The sequence below is a fragment of the Akanthomyces muscarius genome, chromosome 2 (assembly GCF_028009165.1).
Source record: "Akanthomyces muscarius strain Ve6 chromosome 2, whole genome shotgun sequence".
NCBI classification, from domain to species: Eukaryota; Fungi; Ascomycota; class Sordariomycetes; order Hypocreales; family Cordycipitaceae; genus Akanthomyces; species Akanthomyces muscarius.
The window spans coordinates 3,601,104-3,628,503 of record NC_079242.1 but is presented as its reverse complement, the minus strand read 5'-3'; the positions used below and the strand labels follow the sequence as shown (position 1 = coordinate 3,628,503).

The 27,400-nt window shown below is 53.1% G+C and overlaps 6 protein-coding genes across 6 annotated transcripts; 3 read left to right on the top strand and 3 right to left on the bottom strand.

The window, feature by feature from the left end:
* Positions 1-442: 442 nt before the first annotated feature.
* Positions 443-4,832, bottom strand: LMH87_004324 (uncharacterized protein; the record flags this gene model as incomplete). Its single annotated transcript, XM_056195524.1, has 4 exons — positions 443-1,754; positions 1,820-3,742; positions 3,797-4,605; positions 4,662-4,832. 4 exons carry the CDS (start codon positions 4,830-4,832, stop codon positions 443-445), a joined length of 4,215 nt encoding a protein of 1,404 aa, XP_056049145.1.
* A 1,308-nt stretch (positions 4,833-6,140) lies between these two features.
* On the top strand, positions 6,141-7,362 carry LMH87_004323 (uncharacterized protein; the record flags this gene model as incomplete). The annotated part of the gene is made up of 3 exons (XM_056195523.1): positions 6,141-6,198; positions 6,254-6,442; positions 6,503-7,362. The coding sequence occupies 3 exons, from the start codon at positions 6,141-6,143 to the stop codon at positions 7,360-7,362; spliced, it is 1,107 nt and encodes a 368-aa protein (XP_056049144.1).
* A 269-nt stretch (positions 7,363-7,631) lies between these two features.
* LMH87_004322 (uncharacterized protein) lies at positions 7,632-9,894 on the bottom strand (the record flags this gene model as incomplete). Its single annotated transcript, XM_056195522.1, has 5 exons — positions 7,632-7,682; positions 7,736-7,849; positions 7,917-8,396; positions 8,450-9,744; positions 9,801-9,894. 5 exons carry the CDS (start codon positions 9,892-9,894, stop codon positions 7,632-7,634), a joined length of 2,034 nt encoding a protein of 677 aa, XP_056049143.1.
* A 400-nt stretch (positions 9,895-10,294) lies between these two features.
* Positions 10,295-10,848, bottom strand: LMH87_004321 (uncharacterized protein; the record flags this gene model as incomplete). Its single annotated transcript, XM_056195521.1, has 2 exons — positions 10,295-10,747; positions 10,795-10,848. 2 exons carry the CDS (start codon positions 10,846-10,848, stop codon positions 10,295-10,297), a joined length of 507 nt encoding a protein of 168 aa, XP_056049142.1.
* A 7,045-nt stretch (positions 10,849-17,893) lies between these two features.
* Positions 17,894-19,012, top strand: LMH87_004320 (uncharacterized protein; the record flags this gene model as incomplete). The annotated part of the gene is made up of 1 exon (XM_056195520.1): positions 17,894-19,012. One exon carries the CDS (start codon positions 17,894-17,896, stop codon positions 19,010-19,012), a length of 1,119 nt encoding a protein of 372 aa, XP_056049141.1.
* A 5,838-nt stretch (positions 19,013-24,850) lies between these two features.
* On the top strand, positions 24,851-27,197 carry LMH87_004319 (uncharacterized protein; the record flags this gene model as incomplete). The annotated part of the gene is made up of 5 exons (XM_056195519.1): positions 24,851-24,932; positions 24,987-25,084; positions 25,137-25,412; positions 25,465-27,026; positions 27,086-27,197. 5 exons carry the CDS (start codon positions 24,851-24,853, stop codon positions 27,195-27,197), a joined length of 2,130 nt encoding a protein of 709 aa, XP_056049140.1.
* Positions 27,198-27,400: the final 203 nt, after the last annotated feature.

The window sequence follows — 27,400 nt, the reverse complement described above, 5'->3', positions numbered from 1 at the left end:
ACGCCTCTTGGCTGTGGCTCAGCCCTTGAAGTAGGTGATAGGCTGTTCTGGACCCCAAGCAAACAAGGCTGCGAGTACAGCACACTGGGCAGTGCCCAACGACGGCATATACACTCCTTTCACCGCTTTTATTGTGTAACCTACGCCTATACGCTGTAGCTGCTGCTGCGTAGGAGGCCACTACCGAGGAGACCCCGGAGAATAAAATCGCTCTCGGATCTTTCGGCCGGGGAATCCGCATTTTTTATGCCGGCTACTCTAGTAGTTCGCGATGATGGTTCAAATAAATTGCTATCCTTGCCGCAAGAATGATATCTGATAGGGCTGGATCAACACCTTCAGAGACTAAACCCATGATGAATGTTGCCACTTGGCGTTTACTCCAGTGCAGATGTTTGTTGACGGATTTGAGGGTTCAATCTAGGGAAGATAATTTCGCGACTTACTTCCCATCAGAAAAGCTCTTGACCAGCTTCTCTTTATCAATGCTATGGCTGACCAACGCCCAAAACTGCCCCTTCTGCTGATACAGCTCCGATGGCTTACCAAATTCCACCACTTTCCCATCCTGCATGACCAGCACTCTGTCTAAATGAGCGACAGTCGCCAGCCTATGAGCAATGACCATGACTGTGGAATCGCGCAGTCCCTCCCGGATCGCGATTTGTATCGCAGCATCTGTCTCCATGTCCACGGCGCTTGTCGCCTCATCCATAATCACAACCTTCTTCCGAGAGAGGACCGCGTTGACGAGACACAAAATCTGTCGCTGGCCCTGAGAAAGATTGGCGCCGCCGTCACTGACGATGAATGACAGACCAAAATCTACTGTGTCGATCTTGTTTTCTGTGTCTGTAGAGAAAAACCGATATTGCTGCAACGAGGCAACTAGTTCCTCATCGGAATATGCGCCATCTGGGTCGATCACATCTCGGAGTGTACCTCCAAAAAGGTGTGGATCTTGAGGAATGGTGAGGATTCGCTTGCGCAGCACTTCAAGTTTGATAAGTGAAATGTCCACCGAGTCGATGGAGATGGTTCCGCCTCGTTTCTCAAGAAGTCGGGCAAAGGACAGCGCCAGAGTCGACTTGCCAGCGCCTGTTCTGCCAACCATACCAACACGCTCACCGGGCTTGATGGCAAAAGTAACTTCGCGCAAAGTATCAGGCAGTCCAGGACCATAACCAGCCACATACCTTGAGACTTGAAGTTCTCCCGCTTCGGGCCACAAATCTCCAACATCTAACCCATCAACTGGCTCCTGCTCAATCGAACCATACTCGTCAACCTTCTCGGCGGTCACGAGCCCGGATTCCATTGCCGCTATTTGTTTCAGGCAGCCTGATACAATTTCGCTGAGCTGTACAGCAAAAGACAGTGCTGCGCCCGCAGTGCCGGGTCCGACCCCCGACACCACAATAGAGTAAGACGACAGCGTGACGTAGATAGCTCCCAGAAACCCAATATGGAAGTCTGTCGCGACTCTGTGGAGATCATTATACCACGTGGCCGATGCCATTTGGTCTAGTATGTGGTTCGCGCGCTGGAAGAAGTAGACTTTCATTCCGTACGCGCGCACGGTCGACACTCCGTCCGGAGCGTACAACGAACCGCGATGCTGCACAAATACCGAGCTCGTCGTGGAAGAAATGGCAGTCAAGTATTTTGTCGCCGGAATGAGATTTCTTCCAACAAGAAAGAATAGATAGAACAGCCCGGTCAGGTGAGGCGTGCTGTACCAGGAAAACGAGGCACTATGTCGATGTTAGCATACTCGGAAGGGACTATACGAAGTTTCTTCACAGGTCCAACAACATACCTGCTCCATAGGACAGTGATAAGTTGACTGGCTAACCCAATAAAGGCACTTAGCGCGTATGCCAGATTTTCGTCAAGACTTCTGATGTCCGGATCACAACGCTGAAGAATCTCGCCGTGCGAAGTCGATTCAAGCCACTGAAGCGGTGCACCGAAAATACGCTCAGTTACCTGTGTAAACAACTTTTTGGAAGCTGTTCTGTAGATTCTGAACATCAAGACTCCTCTCATTGATATAGTCAGTGTTGTCAAAGCACTCATGAGCATATACGCCTGCCCAGAGGACAAACGGGACCTCATAGCGCCTGGCGAAGCTTCGCTCTCGGAGACCCATTCCTCAAGCCAAGTAGACACAGCGATCCTGTTCCATTCGCAGAGAGCAAAAGAACTTAGAGCGAGAAGCCAGCTTGCTGCACCACCGCTGGCCTTGAAGTACATTATGTAGGGGGCTACTCGAAAGGTCTCATCCGCTGCATCTGGTTCCACAGCTTGCGCCGGTGGTGTAGTAGCCTCTTTTTCAGACGAGCGACCACTTTGCACGCGGTGCTGTGAATAATTGAAGCCGTCACTTGCATATGATGTTTCAGAACCCTTCTCGTTCGAGGAGGGGGTGTCCTTCGAGACCAGCTCAGCCGTTGCCGTCTGGTCGCGAATAAGCAGTCGGTATGAGATTTTGGAGCGTACTTGCTCCTCGTGATGTGTAACAAGAATACGTGTTCTGCCGCGCGCAAGTCTCCCACAAAGGGCTTTTCCCACAATCCATTCGCGGACTTCGGTGTCGACAGCGCTCAGCACGTCGTCCATTAACAAGAAGCCAGCTCGAGAGTAGAGAGCCCGTGCCAGAGCGATACGAGATCGCTGTCCACCGCTGAGAGAAACGCCCTTGATCGTAATCACAGTCATGTCCCCGCCTTTGAAACTGAGCAGGTCTTTATCTAGCGCACAGCAGTAGAGGACATGAGTATAGCGTTCTTCATCCATGGGCAGACCAAACAGAATGTTGTCTCGTATTGTAGCATTGTCCATCCACGGATTCTGGGATACCAACGCAAAGCTGCCAGGTTGGATCCAGTCTTTCGCAACGCTATCTCCGATTTGTTCCCTGGTAGAAGAAAGAGGACGACAAATGTCACCAGACAAGATCTTCGCTTCGCCAGCAAGAGCGAACAAAAGCAGAGACTTGCCACAACCCGTCTTGCCAGTTATTATACTCAGCTCGCCGGTCGGGAAATCTGCCTCGAGGTTTTTCAATTGAAATACTTCCTTTTTACTCGCTTCGCTGTGCCAGGTAATGGTAGCGTCGCGCAAGGACAATGCATCCGACGGGACAAACTGAGAGTCGCTCATCTCTTTATTTCTCAGAAAAGCATCCAATTCGTCGGCGCTATCCCATCCGGCTTTAATTCGCGGAAGCTCCTGGGGAATGGCCCATAGCTTTGCTTGAAGCTCCTTAAACAGGCTGATGAACGTAAACGCCACCGAGGCAGTCAAAGGATGACCCTGCCAAGCATAGACGTATATTGGGACACCACTCAGGACGGCTGGGCTGATGTTTCCGACGATTACAGTCCAAAACATCAACCAGGCAATGTCGTTGTATTTTTTTGCCTCTTTTTCTCTGATGTTGTAGATTTTCTGCTTCCAAGCAGGCTCGGCGGCAGAAAGTTTTATCTGGCGAATAGCGAGGAGCGCGTCCTGGAGAACCGCACTGCGATTGCTCATCAACTTCCAAATTCCCAAAAGCAAGGCTGTCCAGCGCTTCATGAGTACTGTTGTGAGGGGCGTTATGGACAGTGCAGCTGCAATGGCAATAGCGACTGACTTCCATCCGACAAGGGCGACGAGGACGGCGGTTGTGGAGACGAGCTGCGTCAAAAGCCCGACGACCTTGTAGCAAATCGGAAACGCAGAACATGCCCGGGCGCTGTGATTCAATGTTAGCAGTTTTCCAGTGGTTGTCTGGGAAGTTTCTTCGAACCTGAGAGCGTTCATGTAGAGCAATGTGGCCATGCTCTTAGCCTCTCTGTCCTCGGGACTGACTGGAATAGTGGGCAGGGACAGGACCTTTTGATACGTCAAGGCCGACAAGGTGTAGCGCATCGGTATAGCAATCATGCTAGAGCCAACCCATCTCATCCAAGCGGTGAGAATTACCGGTAAAAGGCTGGATGCACCGAGGAGCGCTACCAGGAAGATGGTGTCGCGGTTGCCGCCCTCACGCTCGCCGCTGAGATGTTGCAGTAGTCGATATGTGACCAGGTTTGGACCAAGAACAGCTAAAGAGCTTGAAATGGCTAAGATTGATTGAAGGGCAAGTGGGCCAAGGTAGCCCCTTAGAAGAACGGAGCTGAGCTTGTGCGCAGCAAGCTGGGATGCAAGACGTTGATGACGTTCCGTCAACGCTGCTGTCCGAAGGCCTGCGGGAAGCGCCGGCAGAGATGCGACATTTTTTCTCTGCAGGTTGTCAAGTCGGAACGTTTTTCTGGGCCAGAGAAACGTCAAGAGCTCGATGACAGACGCGGTGTGTTGACGGTCGACAGGCGAACCTTTGTACGACTCGTCGTTTCCTCTTGGGACGAAGAGGAAGAATACCAGCAGCAGGGCAGACTTTGAAATACTGAAAACAGACAACCATGTATTGCCTGCAACTTCTAATTCTTGACTGTAGTGAATGCTCTCCAAGACAAGGAGAATCGCAGCCGAGACAGCCCCGTTGATCACTGATCGAGACGGCTTCGCAGCCTTTGATTCGTAGTATACATTGAAGACGTGGCTGGTCACGATAATCTGACTCGTGTTAGCAACAGATACCATCGTGGGCCACAAGTTCTCTACTCTCTCACCCAAGGTAGAAGTCGCCCGGCTGAAGCTGCAGAGCTCCCACTGCCAATTACAGCAGCCCACGATGCGACAATAGCGCTAGCTGTCACGATGAGCCTATCTCTAGAGCTCTTTGACAGGCCGTCCCGGTACAGTGGCCGGATTATCAGACTGAAGACACCATGCGAGGTCATAATCCCACGCAAAGTTATCTCAGTGTTGGCCCAACGTGGGAGTACACCCAGCAATAGCCAGTCCAAGCCGGCTCTCATATTGGCAGCGTCAGCCAGGAGGGCGCCAAGCTGACAGAAGAGAAAGTAAACAAAGAAAATGTTCGTCGCGGCACCTTTCTGGACTATTTATGTGTTTCCTTTGCCGGTCCAACTGTCCAACTTCCCCGCCCTGGATGTCGCATCCTACGGACGCCACATAGTTTCCCGAGCCGGATTCTAAGCGCCAGCCCTACAGTCTGTTGATAACGTAGGAGTAGCAAAAGTTCCACGTCATAAAGTGGACGCCTAGAGAGGCTTCGATTAGTTGTTTCATACGCGTTGCGCATAAAATAAGAGCTCCGATTTTGAACTCGAACGATGTGACTCGGTCCACTCTGAAGCTGAGCACCATGTCTTGCAAAGCAGCGCCGTGTGCTCGGCCGCGATCATGGCTTACATGAGAAAATGCATGCTAGTCAGCAGCCCAACAATCAGGCAGCTAAACCTACTGCCACAGCATCACGCTAGATGGTAGATTGTCCGCACTAGACTAGCCTTGTAGGATTACCCAATCCGGTCCGATCGAGCGCTCTCGGCCGAGTCGTCCTTGCTTGGTGCCATGGCGATTGCATCCATTGACAATTATATCACGTGGATGGCAAGGTCTGTCCGGCAAGGACGAGCGCGGGGGTGAGTTAATCAATCATTGTATGAATATTGGAGTTGTGGACGGTGAAATACCACCGGCCTGGCATATGAGAACCAGCAAAGTCACAAAAGCTGACATTGCAGCATTAGCCATCAATAGCTCAACCAAGACTCTCACCAAGACGGCAATTAGCTCGGCCTACGCTATTGGATTGAAGTACAATGTATTTTTTAATTAACGACCTGCGTCTTCTTTCGATCCCATGGTGTAGTTTGTGACTTTTAGTTGTCGTACAATATGTCTAGGGTAGTGTGCATGCGGATGCAACTATGATTTGGCTATTTCCGCAGCCTGCGACTGGGAGTGTGAACAAGGGTAGAAAACATCTTTATTCTCTGCCTACTGAACAATAAAGAAGTTTCGCAGAGTAACCCGTGGCATACACATTACGATCGGACTATACTCTTGCTCGCAGAAGCTCATCGGTATCACCACCGAGATCACGTGATCCCGGCGGGAAGACCGCATTAGCCGATGCCGGTTAGCTTACGTACTGAGTCACTTGTGTCACTTACAAGTAGAGCTTTTCGAAGCTCCATTTTCACAGCTTCAAACAGCTTCAAACTCATCACATCACCATCATGGCGCCCGTTATTCACCTTAGATCCGAGACCAAGCCCTTTGAGAGGCGCTCTCCCTGTACATACTTTGAATTTTACCCTTCTCGGAGCTCACAACTGACAACATTTACCAGTGTCTCCTCAGACTGCCAAGGCTCTCATTGACGCTGGCTACACCTTGCGGGTGGAAGAGTCGCCCGATCGCATCTACAAGGATGACGAATTCAAGAACGTCGGCGCCGAGATTATCCCGGCCGGGTCATGGACTAAGGCACCGCTGGAGCACATCATTCTGGGCTTGAAGGAACTGCCCACAGACGGCTGTATGTACTGCATCCCGGAGGAGGGGTAGCTCATGTCCTCACTAACACCAACGAAATCAGCGCCTCTGCCACACAGCTATATCCACTTCCACCACTGCTTCAAGAAGCAGGATGGATGGGCCACCGAGCTGTCCCGCTTCGCTAAGGGCAACGGCATCCTCTACGACCTTGAATTCCTCATCAACGAAAAGGGCCAGCGCGTGGCCGCTTTTGGCTGGAGCGCTGGCTACGCTGGCACGGCCCTCGCCCTGCTGTCCTGGTCGCACCAGCTGCTGCACCCCGGCGTCGCGCAGCCTCCTGTCCCGGCCTTTGACTCGGCCTCGGACCTGATGGCGCTCGTCCGCTCGTCCATTGCCGAGGCGCTGCCGCTCAACAAGAACGAGTACCCGCGCCTCATGATCATCGGCGCGCTGGGCCGCTGCGGCAACGGTGCCGCCGCCGCGTGCGACGCCGCCGGCATCCCCGCCGAGTCTCTCATCAAGTGGGATCTGCCCGAGACCGCCAAGGGCGGGCCCTTTCCCGAAATCACCGCGGCCGACATCCTCGTCAACTGCGTGTACCTGGGCGCCCACCGCGTCCCGCCCTTTACCACGCTCGAGACGCTGTCGACGCCCGAGAGGCGCCTCCGCGTCATCTGCGACGTCAGCTGCGACCCCAACAGCGAGAACAACCCGATTCCCGTCTACTCGGGCTACAGCTCCTTTGACAGCCCCACCGTCGCGCCCACGGCCAAGCTCGAGGGCCCGGAGCTGCGCATCATTGCGATTGACCATCTGCCAACCATGATTGCCCGCGAGGCTAGCGACGAGTACTCTGGCCTGCTCCTCCCTAGTCTTCTGGAGCTCAAGGATCGCCAAACTGCTGGCGTGTGGACCCGCGCAGAAAAGACATTCCGAGACCGTGTTGCAGAGCTGCCTTAGATCGAGAGGGCACAAAATGCTTCCGCAAAAGTTCTTATTGACTTAACTACGAACAAAAAAGAATAATGAATGTAATTGTGCTGCCTTGAATTTCTTTCCACTTCTATTGCTGTGCTATGTACGTGGCTGGTGCTAATCGCAACCACTTCTGCAGCTTGAACATCCGCCCATAAATTGCAATTGTCGCTGACCACCGAGTATGGAGCACAGAGTTCAACAACTCGGAGGGGCACGCACTTCAACTTCCCATCGTTTGTGTGGCTCGGATCCTACAGATGTTCTGAAATTACGCCGATATTCAAAAAGCCCCATTGCGTGTTCTGTAGCGTGTCAGCATAAGTGTGGCAGTTGGCAATACGCTTGAGCAACGCACATAATGACCATATAGACCAGTGATGGTTGTTCCGGGGGCAATAGTAACGTCGCGAATGTCGAACTCTTCTTTTTTCTCGCCCAAAGTCATTGTCCTGCCGCGATTGGTGGTGATCTATGTTTTGTGTGATTGTGTCAGCATTCCTCTCCTTCTCAACCGGGGCGGTACATCAAAATCTCACAGCAAAATACTGGGGCTTTCCGTGACGCAGGAAGTCTAGGCCGTGGACGTTTTGGGTATCCTGCTCGAGGCCCACGGAGAGGGAACAGATGCGCTCGCCGCCTGCGCCGTCAATAGTGAAGAGTGGCAGCTCACTCTCATCAAGACGACCGAGTCTCACCGGCCTGGCATCACCCATCTCATCCGCAGTGTCATCGTATTTGAATTGCAGACCGTGTAAGCCATAGGCATGCAAAGATAGCATACCTTGCACTAAAGGGAGTCTGTCCCCTCGATCACCGCCGAAATGGACCCAGGAGATGGGTTGATAGCCAGTAGTAAGAGGATCCATGCCAGTGAACGAGTCTTCATTGACCAATAGGTCATCTGGAGGCGGGCTTGGGTACCAGATTGCCGTGTGTCTCAAAGATGCTGCTTGTGCAACTGCTTTTCCATCGTCAGGCTGCTCCACTTGTATTGCTAGAGCGGTGATCTTATATCCCTATCAAATTCTGTCAGAAATTTGTTTTTACGAATAGGAAGCCTTTTACCAACGTCAAGTGTAACTCGCACACTCGTTATCTGTCTATTGGCCACAAGGCGCTCGGATATTGGTACTTGGTCAATGCGACCAGCCCAACCGCTTGCTTGATGCTCGGGCCCGATGACTTGCAGTGCTCTCACTCCATATGGACCCATTGCAACTTTGAGTCCATGTAGCGCAGAAACATTGGATAACTCTTCGCTATTATCGAGTAGATATCCCGCAAATTGCGATTCCCCATCTGCGTCAATTAGTCGGATACCCGTTATGTAATCCCAAATACCCGTGTTCATCACAGCGATGCCGATCTTGATAGCGCCGGGTGGAACATTAATCTCCGTCGTCGTGGTTGGATAGCGTGGTATATCTCGTATTCTGCCTTGTAATGATGAATCTGCCTTCTGCACGAGGCTCTGGAGCGAAATCCACCCCCTTGAGCTGTGGTCGTTTGCTTGTGAGCACGATGAGTGGCCTATCAGAGACGGTTTGATGAGTGGAAGCAGTCTTTGCGCCAGATGCCAAACTCGCTCTCGGTTCAAGAGTTCCGGCGTCGCAACCGACTTGCGAGTCAGACAGTACAGGTTCATCAGTGCACCAATGTCGTTGTATATTTCGCTGTCCCGGGCTTCAAACAGAAACCCTCTCTCACCATCAGGATGGAATCGCGACTGCCAAAAGGCAAGGCTTGAGAAAAAGGGATGAAATGCCCGGGACGTCAAACGCAGAGTCAAAGCATCGTTTGTGGGGAGAAGAACGAACATCATCTCACAGAGCTCCCACGGGAGGCGCGAAAAGCAGTCGCCTTCATTTGGTGGCTGGATAGACTTCCCAGGTGGAGGAACTCTCCCCTCCAATCTGGATAGTGTGGATGCAATAATTGGGCCATTAAAAGGATTGTGAGATGCTCCAATATCGCTCGAATAGTCTTCCGAGACCGCAAACCTCTCTAGCCAGGGGTAGAAGACGTCCGGCATTAGTCTCAGCAGACCTCCATAGTCGTGGCCCCAACAAACTCCATTGAACCATATTGGTAATGGTAAAGACTTGCATACATGCAGTAGTCGATCTAGCGAGAGGCCTGCAGCACCAGGCATCTGTTGGAGCAGGTCCCAGCAGGCATCGTGCAAGAGAAAGCCGTGTAGATCTCCAACAGCTGGAGCTTGCATGACTGGAACTTCGAGAAGACCCTCTTCATTGGCTACCTCGTCGTATCGAAGAAGAGGGTCTGTCGGTACGCGCCATGTCGGATAACCGCCGTCGTACAGGCCAACTCCACTGACGAAGGCACTTCCACTGTTGCGATAGACTGATGCCCATGTGAGTACAAATTGCACGTGTCATATGCGCCACACTGTTACTTACCTGCACGATATTCACTGGCCCATTTTTCCAATCCTGAGCTGGACCTTTCTTCGATGCCAAAGCCACAGAGAATGCAGCTGTACCTCGTAGCCATTGTGGGCTGCTTGTTTTTTTGATGCAGTCAGGCAGTAAAATGCTGGTACAGCACCTTCCAGCAGTTACATAAACAAAAATCGGGAAGCTGAACAGCCATAAGTCGTTGGTTTGGGAGGTATCAAGAAAGATGAGAAAGGTTGCTCAGATAGGTGGACTTGTGAAGTTTGTTGAGCTGGGTTGCCAGCGATGCCAGCGACGGGGCACGCTAACATTCGCCTGAGGCGAGGATCCTCATTACTCGTCACAGTTCAAGACTGCGCTTTTATTCCAAATAATTCAAGTAGACTTATCGATGACATCTAGTATCGATATTTTGAGATCAGATATCTCGCTGCTCGAGAATTATATCACGCAGTTGAAGCTAGAGCGCCCATAATTCTTCCTCATCGTCTGCCAGCTCATACGTGCAGCCATCTGCTAGTTACCGCTTGGGTCGCCCTGGGACGAAGCTCATAGAAGCGTGAATTAGCGCCGACATGCACGGTCAAGTACAGAGGCTGTCCCGGATCCTGGCCCTCTTCGCGGCGGAGCTTTAGCGCATGAGGCACGACAAGATGCAAGATGTCGTCCCACACGGTGGGGTGGCTATCAAGATCCCGCTTCCGAGCATGGCAGAGGACGACATGAGTCACCTTGGCCAAAGGGCTTATAACACGGTGGACGACGACATCCGAAACCTCTTGGGACGCCGATTTCGCCATGGCGGGGAACCAAACTGCAAGCATGAATAGGTCGTTTCGGGGGAAAATGTCACGCAGGAACTTGTCGTAAAAGTGGCTGACTTCATTTGCGTCCGAACCTGGCGCGACGATGTCTCTGTAGCACATTATTTGTACTATGCAATTTAGGTACTACGGCATGTTTAGCTAGTTGTCACGTTGATGGTAATGACGCTTACGTAGTTGAAGTCGGTGACTTTCAAGGCCAATGACTTATCACGACACGGAGCCATTTGTATTGACGAGGGCGTCTCGCTGTTGGTGCGGTTGGTACGATTGGTGGTGATGTAGAGAGTGAAGACGGGCAGGGCAGGGAGGGTAGCTTTGTTGGTAGCATACACGTGACTGAGTGTCGCTGCAAGCTCTTGACGAACGGAAATTTGTATCGAAATTATCTAACAAGATTTCAAAAGGTGCGAAAGATTGGTGCTCAAGCCTCTCGCTGTTCGTTTTCCCGCTGCTGCTGTAGGACCGTTTCGTGGAGCTTATACCAGAGCCGCCAAAGCTCCTGCTCATCGTCCGCCAGCTCGTAGCAGCGCCCAGCAGCAGGCTGCCGGGTCCCTGGCAGTGCCATGCCCTGCAGAAAGCACATAAAACTTGGAATACGTGCCAGTGTGTACCACCAAGTACCTGGCGCTATTGATCTCCTGCTTCTACTCCGTCGCCGCGCTCCCGGAGAGTGCGTGGCGGTTGGCGGGCCGGCGCCTCAGACCTTTCGCCTGTGCAAAGACCGCGCGGCTGACCAGGTGCTTTAGAACACCGTCCCAAGCCAACGGGCTCGCCTCGAGATCTCACTTCTGGCCCTCGTATAGAAACACTCTTTTCCTTTTAAGATCGCGCACGCAGCGGATAAAGTAAGGTCCGCCCTCGATGTCGGACGGGGAGACGGCCTCGCGCATTTGGAGGAAGTGGTCTTCCACGGGAAAGATGAGTATGTGTAAGTTGCTATGGAACCGGTTTACATGGGTCCTGGTGGAACCTGGCTCTTGAATTTGTTGATAAGTGTCAAGAAAGACATCCACGTTCAGATACTGTGCCGAGGTCAACGACCAAACACTTACAATGCCCGGCAGGCCGTGCGGGTTCTACATGATTGAAGTCGGTAGTCTTCAAAGCCTGGGTAATGTCGCTCAGCTTTATCGAGGCTTTAGGCAAGCCATTCGAGAACCGAGGCACGGTTTCCTGTGGCTTTTGGTAATTGAAAGTGTGTATGAAGAAGCGAGAGCTGGCTCAGTGCGTTGGTAGTTAAGCGCCCGCTGTAGAATGCCCCACGATGAGGTCCGCTGCCTAAATTCGCGGTATTCATGGTCATTCGTATGCTTGTGCGGTAACCACTGCTCGAGGAGTGTAAGTTCTGATAATCAAGCCTCGGCCGATTTCTCTCAAAAATTGAAAAAGAAAATCGACCTACAGTCGCCCTGCAGCGTCAATCATGGACCTACAGCCATCTTTACCGACCCCTAGCCGACCAGCAGCCTGGTAAGATATGAAGAAGAAAAGACGCGGATGCAGCGTAATGAAGAGTCTCTCTTGTAATATTAGGCGAGTCTCGGTCATGATGCCGCTCTGGGCCTGCCAGTAGCCAATGGGTCAGCGATGGCGGCCTAATTGCATGCTTCGTGACTGACAGCCAATAAGTGAGTCTCTAGCAGCCAGTGACGAGACAGACCTGAGACTAAGAGTTCTTAGAGGTACAACTTCGGCAATATTTTACATGGGCAATTTTCAGGAATCTCCCGTCAACCAGGGACCCCAGAGAATGATGGCTCAAACAATGGCATGCCTGAGCTTCACCGCGAGTCGGTTAAATATGTCATACAAAGTAGCAGACTTTCTTTCGGCCATTATCTTTCGCTTCTTTTTCGGTAAAGCAGGGATTGGAGGGCAATTTCTAGACATGTAACGTGGATTTATTGACACCGAAAAAAATGTCTTGGGCCGGACCGATGGGCAAGTCACAAGATAAAACAGTTGACAGGCCTGAATAGGGAAGTGGCCCCGGTAAAACCAAGACACAATGTGTCGATCCAGAACTGGCTCTTCGGACAGATGTATTTTTAAAATGGAACATGTTGAAAAGGGAGTTTTCCCTTGCTGTAGATGGCGTTTCAGCATGGCTCTTGGTATGAGAGCACTGGGCGGTTAGCCCGACGCGACGTGAACGGGCGCCTACAAAAACTCGCGCAAAAGTAAACAAATGAAATATGAAGCAAGAGCAAGTTATTATGTTGACAGGGGAAGAAAAGTCTATTTCAACTGAAAGTGTCACGGAGAATCTGGGCCAGGGGCGTGTTTACAAGGAGTCGTGAGGTGGTGGAATGATATTGGTACCACGCGCATTCCAGACACACCGGACGGGTGCAAGTACACACAGTGCTGGGTCGCGCTCAAGTGGTTGGGATACTTGGAGCCCAAGGTCAGAGAAGAGGCCTCTCTGTTTTCAGGTGAAGGGACAAAACTCGAAACCCAGCCTCATGATTGTCAAGTGGCAAAAAACGAGTGGGTGTCGGCGACTGATATAATTTTCTCGTGTAGATGGTTGGCTGGGATGAGCTGCACAAACAGCGTGGCTGGGCCAAGGGAAAACAGGATGGCAGAGGGAGCAGCACCAGCCACAGCAGCCACGAGCGGCCCACGTGTGGTTCTGGTGGGGGCCGGCGGGGGGATTCCAAGCTGTGGCTAGTGCGCCCCTCCCAATCGTGGAGAGAGCAGGCGCTGTGGCTTGTGCTCCTGCGACAAGGCAAGCTGCAGGCTGGCATGTGTGGCTTGAAGCTCTCTTGCGGCAAAGGTATGACGCCATCCCCCACGCTATCGTAGGGCAGGCTGGGACAAGACCTAAAAAAAGGTACCTACGACACTGTGGCGCCAGGCTTTCGGGCGCATCCATTTGGGTAGGCCGATCAGGCATACTTTCTTACACTGTCATGTTGTGTCTACAGCACAGGCGGCACGATGAGCAGTTTCGAGTAACGACCAGCGTCTGCCGTGAGAAGGCTAATTCTCAATGAATTCCAGATTGAGGGAAAAAAAAAAGAAAAGAAACGAGCCCCAAGTCTGCCACAATGTCTTGGTGTTGGTTGGAAACAATGGGAGCTCAACCCCACCACACCACCCTCTAGATTTGCGACACCACCGCAACAATAGGACGGGCGGTGCACTGTGCGCTTGTTTTACCCTGGCAACACCGAGTGTATTAGACAGATGGCTGCTACATGCAGGAACACTACATACTTTTTATGCTGAGATGTTGGTGGACTGGCAACTGACTACGAGGAAGAAAGGAAGGAGTTGTGGATAGCACTAGCTAAAGCACATTGTTTCGACCACAGAAGCAAGCAGGAAACAAGAATCTAGAAAGCCAGCCGACAACAAGTCATTGGACGTCGGAAAGGTAGTTGATAAGGTTCCAACCATTTTCCGCTGTAACGCAATCATGATTTCCGGAGACCCGAGCGCTGAGGCTTCTTCTTCTTCGGAGAGCAACACTTCGGACGAACTCTATACACACCGAGTGAGAGGCGCCGTTTCGTCGTCAAAGTGCTTTTTGGTCTTGCACAGTGTGCGCTTGGGGCTCAAGGGCCGGAACGGCGCAAGGGGGAACTAACACCTGCGCCCCCTCTCACCAACGACACGGCTTTCCAAGGAGCTAGGGACAATTGCCAACGGAACAAAAAGAAAACTCGAGGCCGAAGAAAGAGAGACGATCAGTGAGAGCGGAATGACACTACACCCACTGTAGATGCGCTGTAAGAGGGTACGATGGCGCCTCTGTTCAGCCTTGTTACAGCTTCCTGCGCCCCAAACCTGGTTTAGCGATTTTCGCCACTTTGTGCTGTGGGAAGAAATAGGTGGTCAGCAGCTGGAAACAGGGTCACCGTTGCAGCATTCGCCGAGGTGGACGGGACGAAGATCCAAGGCAGAATAGACAGAGAGACAAGGAAATATCTGCTGTAGATATTTTGTATTACATCACTCTTGTTCGTCGTTGATGATTTGAACAGGCTCGTTTGGACAGACACTGTGCGGCAGTACATGGCCGTGTGAGTAAACGGTGGTGAGCCGCCGCCCTGCTGTAGGAGGGGGCATAAGTCGATCGAGTCGTTGCTTTTTTGGCCCTTTGCCCTTGGCGGCTTAGGGCATGAGAATGAGTCCACGACGATAGCAGCACGACGGCTTAACCAGCGCCGTTTTAGTGGGAGTGAATGGCTGCTTGCGACTCGCGACCATCACGGGCACACCGAGAGATGACGAGCCATGGCTCGACAAGAGGGCAATGGACACTCGGCCGATTCATGCACCATTAACACTATACATCCACCACATTTCGTTTTTAATGCTTCTGCAACCATACTACGTGTAATGTTAACTTATCAGGAACAATGGACACGTTCTGCAAGTTTTTAGTGTGGGCGCTAATAAGCATGAGACGGGTGGACAGGCCCTCCTTGGCCGCAGCTATTGCCCCAAAGAGACAAGGTCCAGGGCGAATCTTACAGCCCGGCGCCGGATGCCGTTCGGCGGCATTTGAGCTAAAGTGGCCAGGAGGGCCATTTATCGCCGACGATATCTGTGCAAGCATTAAGATGGTTGAATGGCTAGCGAGTCGGACATCTCTCATGCAAAAGATGCAAAGATTTTGCAGAAACAACGGCGATAAGTGACAGCGTTGGGGAGGCGCTTTGGTTGGCTGCGCGCCTGCACGCTGTGTGTCGAGCAAGGCCAGGCATGGCTCCAATCAGAGCCCGTGGACAGTGCGCGCATCGAAGAAGAAGAAGAAGAGGGTGAGCGTCGATCCCTTTGCTGATAAACTACCAGTTAGCTCCTCGCGACACGGCGCTCCTGGCGGAACTAGTGCTTCAACCCTCCCCCCTACTTGGGTCAGGTGGGAAGCTTGCGCCAGGAGGGGCAACGGCCGGCAGTCATGATTGGCGAGGACCATGCAGCGGGGGGAGGGTTTGGACAACGTGTGTGTGAAGCTAGGAAGAAGGCGGACAGGCAGTTTTTAAACTACTTTTGGGCTGGGAGGGAAAAACCTTGATGGCGGCCTTGGATTGGTGTAGAGTTGCTAGACTGGGTGGCGGCGGTGGTGGGCTGAAATGCGAAGAATACATCTCAGTCGAGGAATACGATGAGATTGAAAGACACACTGGGTACAAGCCCAGTCGCTGCAAAGGGCAAATACACACGATAAATCCAGATTGGTTAAGAGGACAGCTCTTTGGGCTGTAAGAGCAAAGAGCGGTAAATGGAATCGCGATGGCCAGAGGAGTGGGTTTGGATGGCACGCCGCGAAGTATCTACGTGGTAGAGAATAGCCCGCTGCTCCCCGTCTTGGGTGGCGTGCTGCCAGGTGTTCCTGGGCGTTGTCCTTTTTCGTCTCTGGACGGACAAAGATGCTTTCGCTTTTGGAAGTCTAGTGCATTTTTCTATCTGTCTCACGTGAAGCCGTCCTGGCTCCTTTAAAGGAAGATGGGTGGTGAGAAAGTTGGATCCTATTTGACACCGGAAAGCCGAGCTCAGATACAGCGAAGCCAAGGCATAAAGTCTGCTTACCCATTGAACGCCTTTCTAAAAAATCCTCCGACCAAATTGTCTCTAATGTAACCAGTAAAAAAGGTGAAAAGGATCGCAACAAGTGATCTAGTGACGTGCATGGGAATATGAGCCTAGGCGGCGGCTCCGTAGGATCGGAATAGGATCAAAAGGAAGCAGAGCCTGATCTTGATGACTTTGGTTCCTGGGGCAAAAGAAACCGTCAGGGCAGGGGGCAGAGCACGACGGAGATTTTTTCCAGGGACAGTACTCAGTAAAAGAAGAAAGGCAATGTTTCCAATGTCGGCAAGGGAAGAGGCACGTTTGGGATGATTTACTTTTTCCCAACCCCAGACTACTGCAGCATGCAGCCACACAGGCGCCACCACCACCAATATCACACCGTAAGAAGGGCCAGGACCAAGTTGAAACAGCGCACACGGGTTGATAAGAAGTGGTCAAGGGCGGCACAGTGGTGAGTGGTTGAGGCAAGCCTGCGACGGGGGAACAGGATACTTGAGTTTAATGGTACTGAAAGTGCAAGAAAAAAAAAAAGCTGTTACAGAGTCTGAGACGACGGGCCAAGGAAAAGACGAGTATTCACTGGTGATGGCGGCATTCATGATTGCAACGGCCGGCCAGCCACTCATGGGCAGTGGAGTCGCCACACCTCACCGGCCGTCGTTTGGGTGAGGGTTGATGGAAGAAGCCCCTTGTTCTCTTGCCGGCCCACAGCAGCCAAAGGGGGTCATTCATTCATTCACTCACTGGCAAAGGGCAAAGGGTGCTCTGCGTCACCAAGGATTCCCTCAATGAATGGCGCTGCAAGGAACGAATTCCAGCGACGCGCTAGTCTCTTCCATTTCTTATTTTATTTTTATTTTGTTTTATTCTATTCCCATTCTTATTTGATCCCAAGGGGACCCCACCACACCAAAGAAAAGGAAAAGGCTCCCTTTGTGCAACTCCTGTTCGTGGACCAGGGACCAGGGACCAGGGGGACCCCCCGGCCAGCCCAAGAAAGAGCCCCGTATGTACACAGTGCGTCTTGGCCGGCATCTCGCACGGCGGCATGCACCACCACCACCACCACCACCACCCACCCACACGCACCCACCGGCATACCAGGCGGTGGAACCGCATATCTGCCCACTGCCCAGTTACCCAAATTGATATACAGCCCACCCCTCCGCCGGCCACCCTCCCCCAGCCCTCGACCTCTGGCTTTGGTATTCTTCTTCATCCAAAACACTTTTGCATTCTTTGCAAAGATCCTCTATCGTTTTTTTCTTTCTTCTAATTCTCCTCTCGACTTGGCTGGGCCACTAAGCGTCTGCCTTGGTTTTCCACTCTCAAAGCCGTCTACATTCCTTTCCGTTTCTCTCGTCGTACCACCACCACCTCCGTCGACTCGCACCTGCCACTCACGACCACGACTCGACTTAAGCCACGCCGAAATCAGCTCATTGCCATTCCCGAGTTTATTTCGAGACCGCGTCGTCACAACGAGGCATAGAGGAGAGAAAAAATAGGGCGAAAAAGGGCAACCGTTTACACCCGTTTCTTCGCGTCTCGCCAGCTGGCCGGCTCCCCGTTTACACCTGGATGCACCAGCATCACCACAACAAGGTGTATTAGGACCGACCCGTTGAGTGTCTGGCCCTCACCTCCTCGACACACACACCATAATCGAACAAGACTAGTCTCTGTTTCCTCCCCCAGCCGGGCCGGCTCCCACACGTCAACATGTCTCTCGTCGAGCTGCCGCACCCTGCCACCCTCCCCGCCGCCTCCATTCCAGACGACCACACCGCGACAGAGCTCCCGTCGACTTATAACCCGTCGTCCGCCTGCAGCTCGCCTCGTCCGCGGTCGCTCACACTGTCCATTGAACAAACCACATCCACCACCTCCAACAGCCCCGTCATTGACCAGCTCCCCGACGACATGCTTTCGATACACTCCACCAAGAGCGAGTCCTTTGTGTCGGCCGGCGGCGCGCCCGCGCTGCCCGCCAAGAGCGCCCTCCGCGCCTCGAGGCTGCTCGCCACGATGCCGCAGAAGCTGCCCCAGGACCGCCCCGTCCTCACACACGCCGCGCCTCACCTGGTCTACCTGTCGTCCGAGGAGGACGGCTCGTCGTCGGCCGACGACCTCTCCGACCTCGAGTCGTTTGACTCGGACAGCGAGGAGTCGCTCGACGGCTACGTCGCCCACGGCGAGTTTGCCCGCGCCGTCTCCGTCATCTTTTCCGGAAAGCCCTCTATGATCAACCTCACCGGCCGCAGCGCCTCGCTCGCGTCGTTTCGACGCCCCTCGGACGACGGTGCCCTGCGCAGCACCCTGACGGAGCCCATGCTCGGCCGCATCCGCTCTGCGTCGTCCACCACCTCGAGCCTCGCCTCCAGCCTCAACCATCCGCCTCGCTCCAGCAGCATCAACACCGCCAGCCTGGACAAGCGCCGCCCCAAGTTCCTGCACGTCGACCCCTTTGCCGCCAGCAAGACGGACAAGGACGACAGCGACAGCCTTCGGACGCCCAAGACGCCCACCGCCATGTTCTCTCGCGCCTTTAGCAACCTGGTCAAGAAGCGCAGCCGCCCTACCCTGAGCCCGGCGACCCGCGACAACGAGCTCACCCACATGGAGCAGGTTGGTGAGGAGGCGCTGGAAGAGCTTCGCGAGGAGCCTTCCTCGCCCAGGTCGACACCTGCCGGGCCCGTCAAGTACCAGGATATCATGGCAGCCGCCAAGAAGAATGCTCAGCACAGCACGCCAGCACCCGCCACGCCCACATCACCAAACAGTGCCAAGAATGGCCTGCGCAGTTTTTCGCTCAGCAGACGGATGAGTGTCCGTGCATAAAAGCACCTGCTTCGGCCTCACTGTATAATGATAATGTGGCGTCTTTTATTGTATTTACTCATGACGGTATGGCGCTGGTCGGCACCTCTTCTCTACACTGGTTACTCTACTACACACTTTTTTTTTTCGGGCGCATTTGGGCACACAGGACAGCACAGCGCGGTGGGAACATGGTTTATCAAGCACAGGAATTTGTGCGAGGTTCGGATCCGAACTCGGGTTTTACCGACGGCGTTTTTTATTGATTTTTTATTTGTTGACAAGAATGACAACTGGGAAATGGCATCTCTGAGGAGGCCAGGCGTTTTATAGAGGTTACCCGTTCTGGGGCCTATGAATTGGTAGATTTGAATTGACTCGCCTCTGCGACTTTACTCTGACTTGTATCATCGCCTTTGTTTTATTTGTGATGTGTGCTGTTTCGACGACATGTGATGAGCTTCGTGTTATGCAGGATGAAAGCTTAAAAAAGGCAAGCTGGTGGGGTTATCACGCGTTGGCAAGTATGTGGTATAAGCGAGGAAGCTCCTTACTAGGCAAGAAGTAAAAAGAAAAAAAGAGAAGAAAAAAAGAAGAAAAAAAGGCCTTCCCCATCATGCGGTTATTGTTAAAGATGGGTATATTGCATGATGAAAAGGCAAAGAATCGAACATTGAAAGAACGTTTTCTGTGTAACACGAATGAGGAACCCTAACTGAGTATGCATGGTAGCGTTACGCATACGAGATGGTTGTACAAGTGGGCGGCAAACACAGTGTGTGGAATTTGACATTTTTGCGCCAGCAATAAATCTTATGAGCTTTTTTTTCCTCCTTGCGTGCACCGGCGGTGAATTTTGGATCGTGGTTGGCTTGAGAATTCGTATTGAACGCCGCATCTCGGCCGGTGGGCTAATGCAGCTCAGCCCAGCGGCGCGCCCGTGTATGCAAGCCCCATTTTGTGCATGTGGTGCATACGATGACGGCGTTGCGCATGATACATGCGTGGGGGATTTTCCCTCGATGCAGATTTTTCTTTCATTCATTTCTTTCCGGAATAAAGTCGACGATTCTTTGTTTCTCGCAGCTCATGCCGATTGTACAAAGTAATGCTGTGAAAGAACATTCTCCTGGTACAAATACTTGTGTCTTTTTTCCTTCTGACGAGGCTGCAGCGACACGGCTGTGAGTACCTATGACCCCGCTATGCAAGGAACAACAAAAAAAAAAAAAAAGGAGAAGCAAAAAAGAGCTATTCTTGTCGTACAAAGTGGGGTGCACCCATTTCAACGCCGACGCGAAAAACGTTGGTGAAAAGAAAAAAAAAAAGAAAAAAGTGCATCGCTCAAAGCCCTCGTGGCATCCAACAATGAATACCCATAAAAGAGCGATAAGCTCGCGTGGCAAAAAAGAAAGCGAATGAGGTCATTGAGCTTTTCCTTTCTTGCTTTGTTGGTCTGTTCTCTTCTGGTATTCCCACGTGCCTTGGCTGTCCAAGCGCGTTCCTCGGTGGTCTGTGGTCTGTAGTCTGTGGTGTGGTGAGAACTTGTTGGCCGATAATGAATCAAGAGGTTCCTTTGTTCCCGGGCCAGCTTTGGCTGCTGTCCAAGCTCCCCGATTGCACTGTGTACATCTGAAGCAACAGTGCGCCTCTCTTCCGCTGCAAATCGATCGATTTGGTTGTTTCTGATGTCACTCTCTTGAACTTTTTGGTTCCTTGTTCCAGCTCCCGCCATGTCTGCGTTCGCGTGGTCAGCCCTGTGTGCACAAAGGCCGGAGCAGCCTCTCCCGTCTTTTTCAAGTGGTCTTTGGGGCTCAAGTAAAATCCTGCCTTCTTTTTTCCAAGTTCGAAACATTGCTAAGAATTTCACGTTGCTGCCTGGCCATCGGCGAGGACGAATTCAAAGCCTGGCGGCAAACTCCTGCTGATGCAAACGAGGACAGGGCGAAGCAACGCCATCAGCAGAGTCTAAACCGGCATGCCTTTAGTCTTCTTTTACGCCGACTTGGTGATTTGCTACGTATGGTCCATGTCGAAAACGTGTGATCAAGTTACGGAAACAACGCCGCAGCGTAGCACTCGGGCCCTTGGAGCTGGCACCTTGGAGCTGTCGTCGTTTGTTGGCCCGGGAGCATCAAGGCTTCTCGAACCCGGAATCGGAACAAACGACGCTAAACGATTGGCTTGGTCGATTCCATGTTTCCTTTGCTCCTAGTGCAAAGGCTATCTCGGCTAAATGATGTATGATATCTGGAAAAAATGATACACACAACTTATCCGTACCAGTACTCCGTAGTTATCCGCAAGGACAGGTCATGCCCCCGTCGGTTGTTCGAACAAAGCGCAGGCGTTAATTTATGGGTTCCCAACGAAATTACCTGAACCAGGCCCTGGAGGAGAACAATGGCCAGGATGGGCTTTTTAAAATGCGCTAGACTCATCATGGGATTGAAGCCATGTCACACACCCTTGGCAGCACCAGTGATGTGCATGGAGGATAGTCAGGGGTAAATTGAACGGGTACAATGGTCTGGGTGTTCCTGGTGGCTTTTTCGGGCCATCAGGGGCCGTGCGGTACGGTTACCCTGGGCAGCCCTTCTGTCCCTCACACAGTGTGATGCGACTCTGCGCAGCGGAAGCGGTACATTTTCCCTCTCAGAGCTGCAATCTCAGAACCCAGCAGCGTGGCTTCCCGGCTGCAGTTTACAAGTCACTTTGTGACGGTGAGCGGATGTTGCGGGTGATCAGGCTAGATACCCTGCCTGGGGGAGATGAAAAAGGGTCCCTGAGCGTTTTATGACGACGCCTCATCAATTGAAGAACAACAGCAACAACAACAACAACAACAACAATACAACACGAAAGTACCAGTAGAAATGTGATTGAATTTGCTTTTGCCCAGGCCACGCGGGTTTGCCATGTGCGACTATACGTACGCACACCAGGCTGCAGATTGCAGTGCGGGGGTGCAGCAGCCGGCACAGCCGCAGAACCACGGGGCGCAACCATCTCATTTTAAAATCCTGCGGCGTGCTCAGCTGGCGCACAGGACGCAGGACAAAATCCCTCTCAGAATTGTGCTCCGATGCGGTGCATTGCTGCGCATATCCGATTCCGGTGCACGGCCGATGCGTTCATGCAGGCCTGTCGAGGGCGACGCATGTACCCAGCTTGACTGCGGACACTGTGCTTGTACACGGGCTGGGCTGTCGCTCAAAGTTTCCAAGTTTGTACCGCAAGCACTCTACGAATTCAAACTACGGGGGGAATGATTAAGATTAAGTTGTTTTGCGACTGTTTTGCAGAGGTGATCCAACCGTCAAGCAAAATCAAGCCGGGCAGCGGGCTGCTGTCTACGGCGGGAGGGCGGGGGTTCAAAACGGCGTTTCATCTCTGATACTGGTCGCGTTTGCACCATATAGTATAAAACGATAGCTGAAATCGATGCCGATAATGATGGCATCTTATTCACATTGTGATTCATGAGTTGAATTACGATTTATGCAGCATCTGTTGGCGATCGGGTCTTGTGGAGAGAACCTTTCTCCTGCTCGCGGCCTGATAAGGCAGGGGCTGCTAATGAGGAAGAGGCTAACAGCACTTATTCTGAAACTCGTGTAGCCCCATTGCGGATGACTTGATTAGGGCATGCAAGAGACAAGAAGAGGAAGAGATTTTGGCAAAATGGAATCTGGAAACGAGCACGTGGGACAAAGAGCACAGCACTTGTACGTAGAAATCATCTCCTAGCAACTGCCACTAAAGGTTGAGGGATTCACGTGCACGGTCAGAGAAGCTTCATCAACTGTATAATGCATATGGAATACATCGTATATCCATCGACCATGACTTTACCTGAGCAAACGACTTCGATGCTAGTTCTGTGACGAACTCGATGCCAAAATGACCGCTGGAACATTTCATGGAAACCGCACGATGGACATCATGGCCAGTATGCTCGCGTTTGCGCTACCAGTTTTTGAGAAATAGACTTATCTCGAGTCGATCCATTGAGTGAATCAAGCGCTTCGTGCTCTTCGAGACATTTTACTGCTGAAGGCGGTATAAGCTGGAAAAGCTCTCTCGTCGCCCGGGGAAAGAGAAGGGCAATGGCTCCTGCGGCACAGGAGTATGAACTGTTTTCTTCATTTTAAACACCAATGCCATATGCAGTTTTGCATTGCTTGCGATGTAGCAAATGACTGAGCCTTGGAAGATGAATCGGCCTTCCAGGCGCAGTGTCACTTGTCCATCCTTCTTTCGCTTCCATGCCATGCTCGCTGGGCCGGATATAGAAGCGAAGACACGAAGCAGATACGACAAGGAAGATCTCGTCTTTGACGGAATACGCTTCGTAAATCCTCGGCAGCTCATCAGTCCGTTGTCATGAGTTTCTTGAAACTCGATGGAGACAACAGAAGCTGTGTCAAATACTGGTAGTAGCCAAGTCCTGTTAAAGGGAGGGAAAAGGAGCAGAATAAAAAAATACAGCTGGCGACAGAGACGAATATGCACGAATAACGACGTTGGTCATGACAGCCAGGTGAGGCAAATCACCAACTCCGAAAACGCGGAATCCTGCCGGCCGCGCTAGCAGCCCCTCAGTGGCGCTGGCTCCGGTGGTCGGCCGTCATGCGGAGAATGGAACCAAGCATGATGATGTCTCTGCGCCAGCAGCCGATATATACATGTCAGCTGGTGGATTGACTCTGTGAGAAGAAGAGAAAATCTTTTGGCAGACGCCGTGGGATATGGGCGGGCCGCCTGTTGCCGTCAGAGGCACGGCCCAGTGCCGGTTGCTGGAGTTTGCTGGAAGAGCTCAGGAGAACAAAGCTAGTTGGAGGGAAGCTAACCACGTCGAGCGCAGGTGAGCAGAATTTGGCCGAGGGCTTGCAAGCTTGGTCCAAGTTGGAAATGTAGACGCCACTGCGTGGCCCAGAGAAGAACGCCCCGGTGGCGAGGTAACCATCCACCCTGACGGGCGAAAAAAAAAAAAAAAAAAAAAGCCAACGTTGAAACCCGAATAATGGCAACAATTGAGTGAGGAGAAATGAGGAGAAATAGGGCAGCCAAACAGATCTAGCTCCGGCCTTGTTAGGCATGATCCCCAGAGTAAGCTGCCGCCCACAAGTCGAGCGACTCAGAGAGCGTGCTTTTGGCCTGGCAATGGGCCTGGTTGCAGCGAGCTGCAGGCGCTAAATACCCCAGACCCGCCCTGGAGCTCCCCGCTAAAAAGGACCTCTCGAGCGCTGTGGTTCGCTGCGGTCGGGGGCCGTCTAGCGTCATTTAGTGGTTCGCTGGGGCGGTCGTCTGGTGATTTGTTTAGCAGTACCAGTAGCGCACCACTGCAGGCTCCCCGTACTGGTAGGTAGCCTGTACCGGTGACGAGACTTGTGCCTTGGTCCAGCTGCCAGAGATTTCCAGCCTCCATCTTCTCCATCCCCCATCCTTGTCAGCAGCAGCTTCTGAGCCCAGCCTCGACAGCGCCCGCCCCTCCTCCTCCTCCTCTCCATCAGCGCTGTCGTTGTCGTCTGCTTTTTCTCTCCGCATCAGACTGTCGTCCTTTGCATTCTTTTGCCTCGTCGGCCGCCTACCAATTCCTCAAACCTGTGACGCACCCTGCCACCAAAGCTGTCCGCATCCGTCCTCCGCACAAAAAGACGACACACTCTGCGTGGCGTCCTCTCTCCCCCTCATCTCGACCTGACCCCAAATTCGCCCCGACCCAATCGAAGACGAGGCAGACCACCCGTTGCTAGTCTCAGCTTCCCCTGGCTTCAAGCCAAAGAATCAAGCTCGCAGTAAACGCCTTCTTCGCATAGCTCGTCGCAGCTTCGCTGGCTGTCCGCATCCGTCGCCATGGCTTCCAACGGCGACAAGCCAGTCCGTGACGTCAAGAACCACCTCCTCTTTGAAATCGCCACCGAGGTTGCTCACAGAGGTAATTGCCTCGCTTCTGCGCTGCCAACGTCAATCGCTCTGCTAACCTAGCCAGTCGGTGGCATCTACTCCGTCATCAAGTCCAAGGCTCCCGTCACCACGGCCGAGTATGGCGACCGCTATACCCTCATCGGCCCCCTCAACCACCAATCGGTAAGGCGTCGCCTCCCAGTGGCTCGGCGCGTGCATGCTAACCCTACCGCAGGCTGCTGTCGAGGTGGAAGAGATGGAGCCCAACACCCCCGAGCTCGCCGCCACCCTCCAGGCTATGAAGGATCGCGGCGTTGGCTACATGTACGGCCGCTGGCTCATCGAGGGTGCTCCTCGCGTCCTGCTCTTCGACACCAAGACGGCCTACGGCTACCTGGACGATTGGAAAGGCGACCTCTGGAACGTTGCCAGCATCCCCGCGCCTCCCAACGATGACGAGACCAACGAGGCTATTGTCTTTGGCTATCTCGTAGCTTGGTTCCTCGGAGAGGTATGCCTCGCCCGTACCAACCTAGTGTCCACACCTCCGCTAACATGACCAGTTTGTGTGCCACGAGAAATCCAAGGCCGTTATTGCTCACTTCCACGAGTGGCTGGCTGGTGTCGCTCTGCCCCTGACCAAGAAGCGCCGCATTGATGTCACCACCATCTTCACCACCCACGCCACCCTTCTCGGCCGATATCTCTGCGCCGGCTCCGTAGACTTTTACAACAACTTGCAAAACTTTGACGTCGACGCCGAGGCTGGCAAGCGCGGCATCTACCACCGCTACTGCATCGAGCGCGCCGCCACCCACTCCTGCGACGTCTTCACCACCGTCTCCCACATCACCGCTTTCGAGTCGGAACACCTGCTCAAGCGCAAGCCAGACGGCGTTCTGCCCAACGGCCTCAACGTCACCAAGTTCTCCGCCGTCCACGAGTTCCAGAACCTGCATCAGGTCTACAAGGAAAAGATTCACGACTTTGTTCGCGGGCACTTTTACGGCCACTACGACTTTGAGCCCGACAACACCATCTACGTCTTCACCGCCGGTCGCTATGAGTTTAGAAATAAGGGTGTCGACATGTTCATCGAGTCGCTCGCCCGTCTCAACCACCGCCTCAAGGAGTCTGGCAGCAAAATCACCGTCGTCGCCTTCCTGATCATGCCCGCCAAGACCACCTCGCTCACCGTCGAGGCCCTCAAGGGTCAGGCTGTCATCAAATCGCTCCGTGACACTACGCACGTCATTGAGCAGAGCATCGGCCGCCGCATATTCGAGCGTTCCCTAAAGTGGCACGATGGCGACCCCATGCCCGACGAGAAGGAGCTCATCTCCAGCCAGGATCGCGTCCTCCTCCGCCGCCGCCTGTTTGCCATGAAGCGACACGGCCTTCCCCCGATCGTCACCCATAACATGGTCAACGATCATGAAGACCCCGTTCTCAACCAGATCCGCCGCGTGCAGCTCTTCAACCACCCCACCGACCGCGTCAAGGTCATCTTCCACCCGGAATTCCTCAACTCGGCCAACCCCGTGCTACCCCTTGACTACGACGACTTTGTCCGCGGCTGCCACCTCGGCGTCTTTGCGTCCTACTACGAGCCCTGGGGCTACACCCCCGCCGAGTGCACCGTCATGGGTGTCCCCAGCATCACCACCAACCTCTCCGGCTTCGGTTGCTACATGGAGGAGCTCATTGAGAACTCGAGCGACTACGGCATCTACATTGTCGACCGTCGCACCAAGGGCGTCGACGACTCGGTCAACGAGCTCACCGGCCACATGTTTGACTTTTGCGGCAAGTCCCGCCGCCAACGCATCAACCAGCGCAACCGCACCGAGCGCCTCTCCGACCTGCTCGACTGGAAGCGCATGGGCATGGAGTACGTCAAGGCTCGACAGCTCGCCCTGCGCCGCGCCTACCCTGACTCCTTTGGCGCCGAGGACGAGGCTGACGAGGACTACATCCCCGGTGTCGAGCAAAAGATTTCGCGCCCGTTCTCGGTACCGGGTTCGCCCAGAGACCGCACGGGCATGATGACGCCTGGCGACTTTGCGAGCCTGCAAGAAGGTCGCGAGGGGCTGAGCACTGAGGATTATGTCGCCTGGAAACTTCCGTACGTACACTCCTTGTAAAGGAAAACTCTCACTTCAATAATACTAATATTGATCGCAGCGCCGAGGAAGACCCCGACGAGTACCCCTTCCCCCTCACCCTGCGCGCCAAGCCTACCGTCACCGACGCGCTCAGCCCTGCCGCGCCCGCGCCCCTGCAGGACAACAACTAGTGGCATTGAAAACCCAATGACGAAGGCTCAGAATGGACAGTATCATTATACTGGCGAACATCGGGGATGTATGGTGAGAACGCAAGGGAAAGAAATTTTGCTCTTCCAATATGGAGACTGAGGGAACACGATGAAAGAAGGGTTTTTGTATGTCTTGTATCAGGTACTTTTGTTTACTTATTACTGCTACTATTATCAAATCA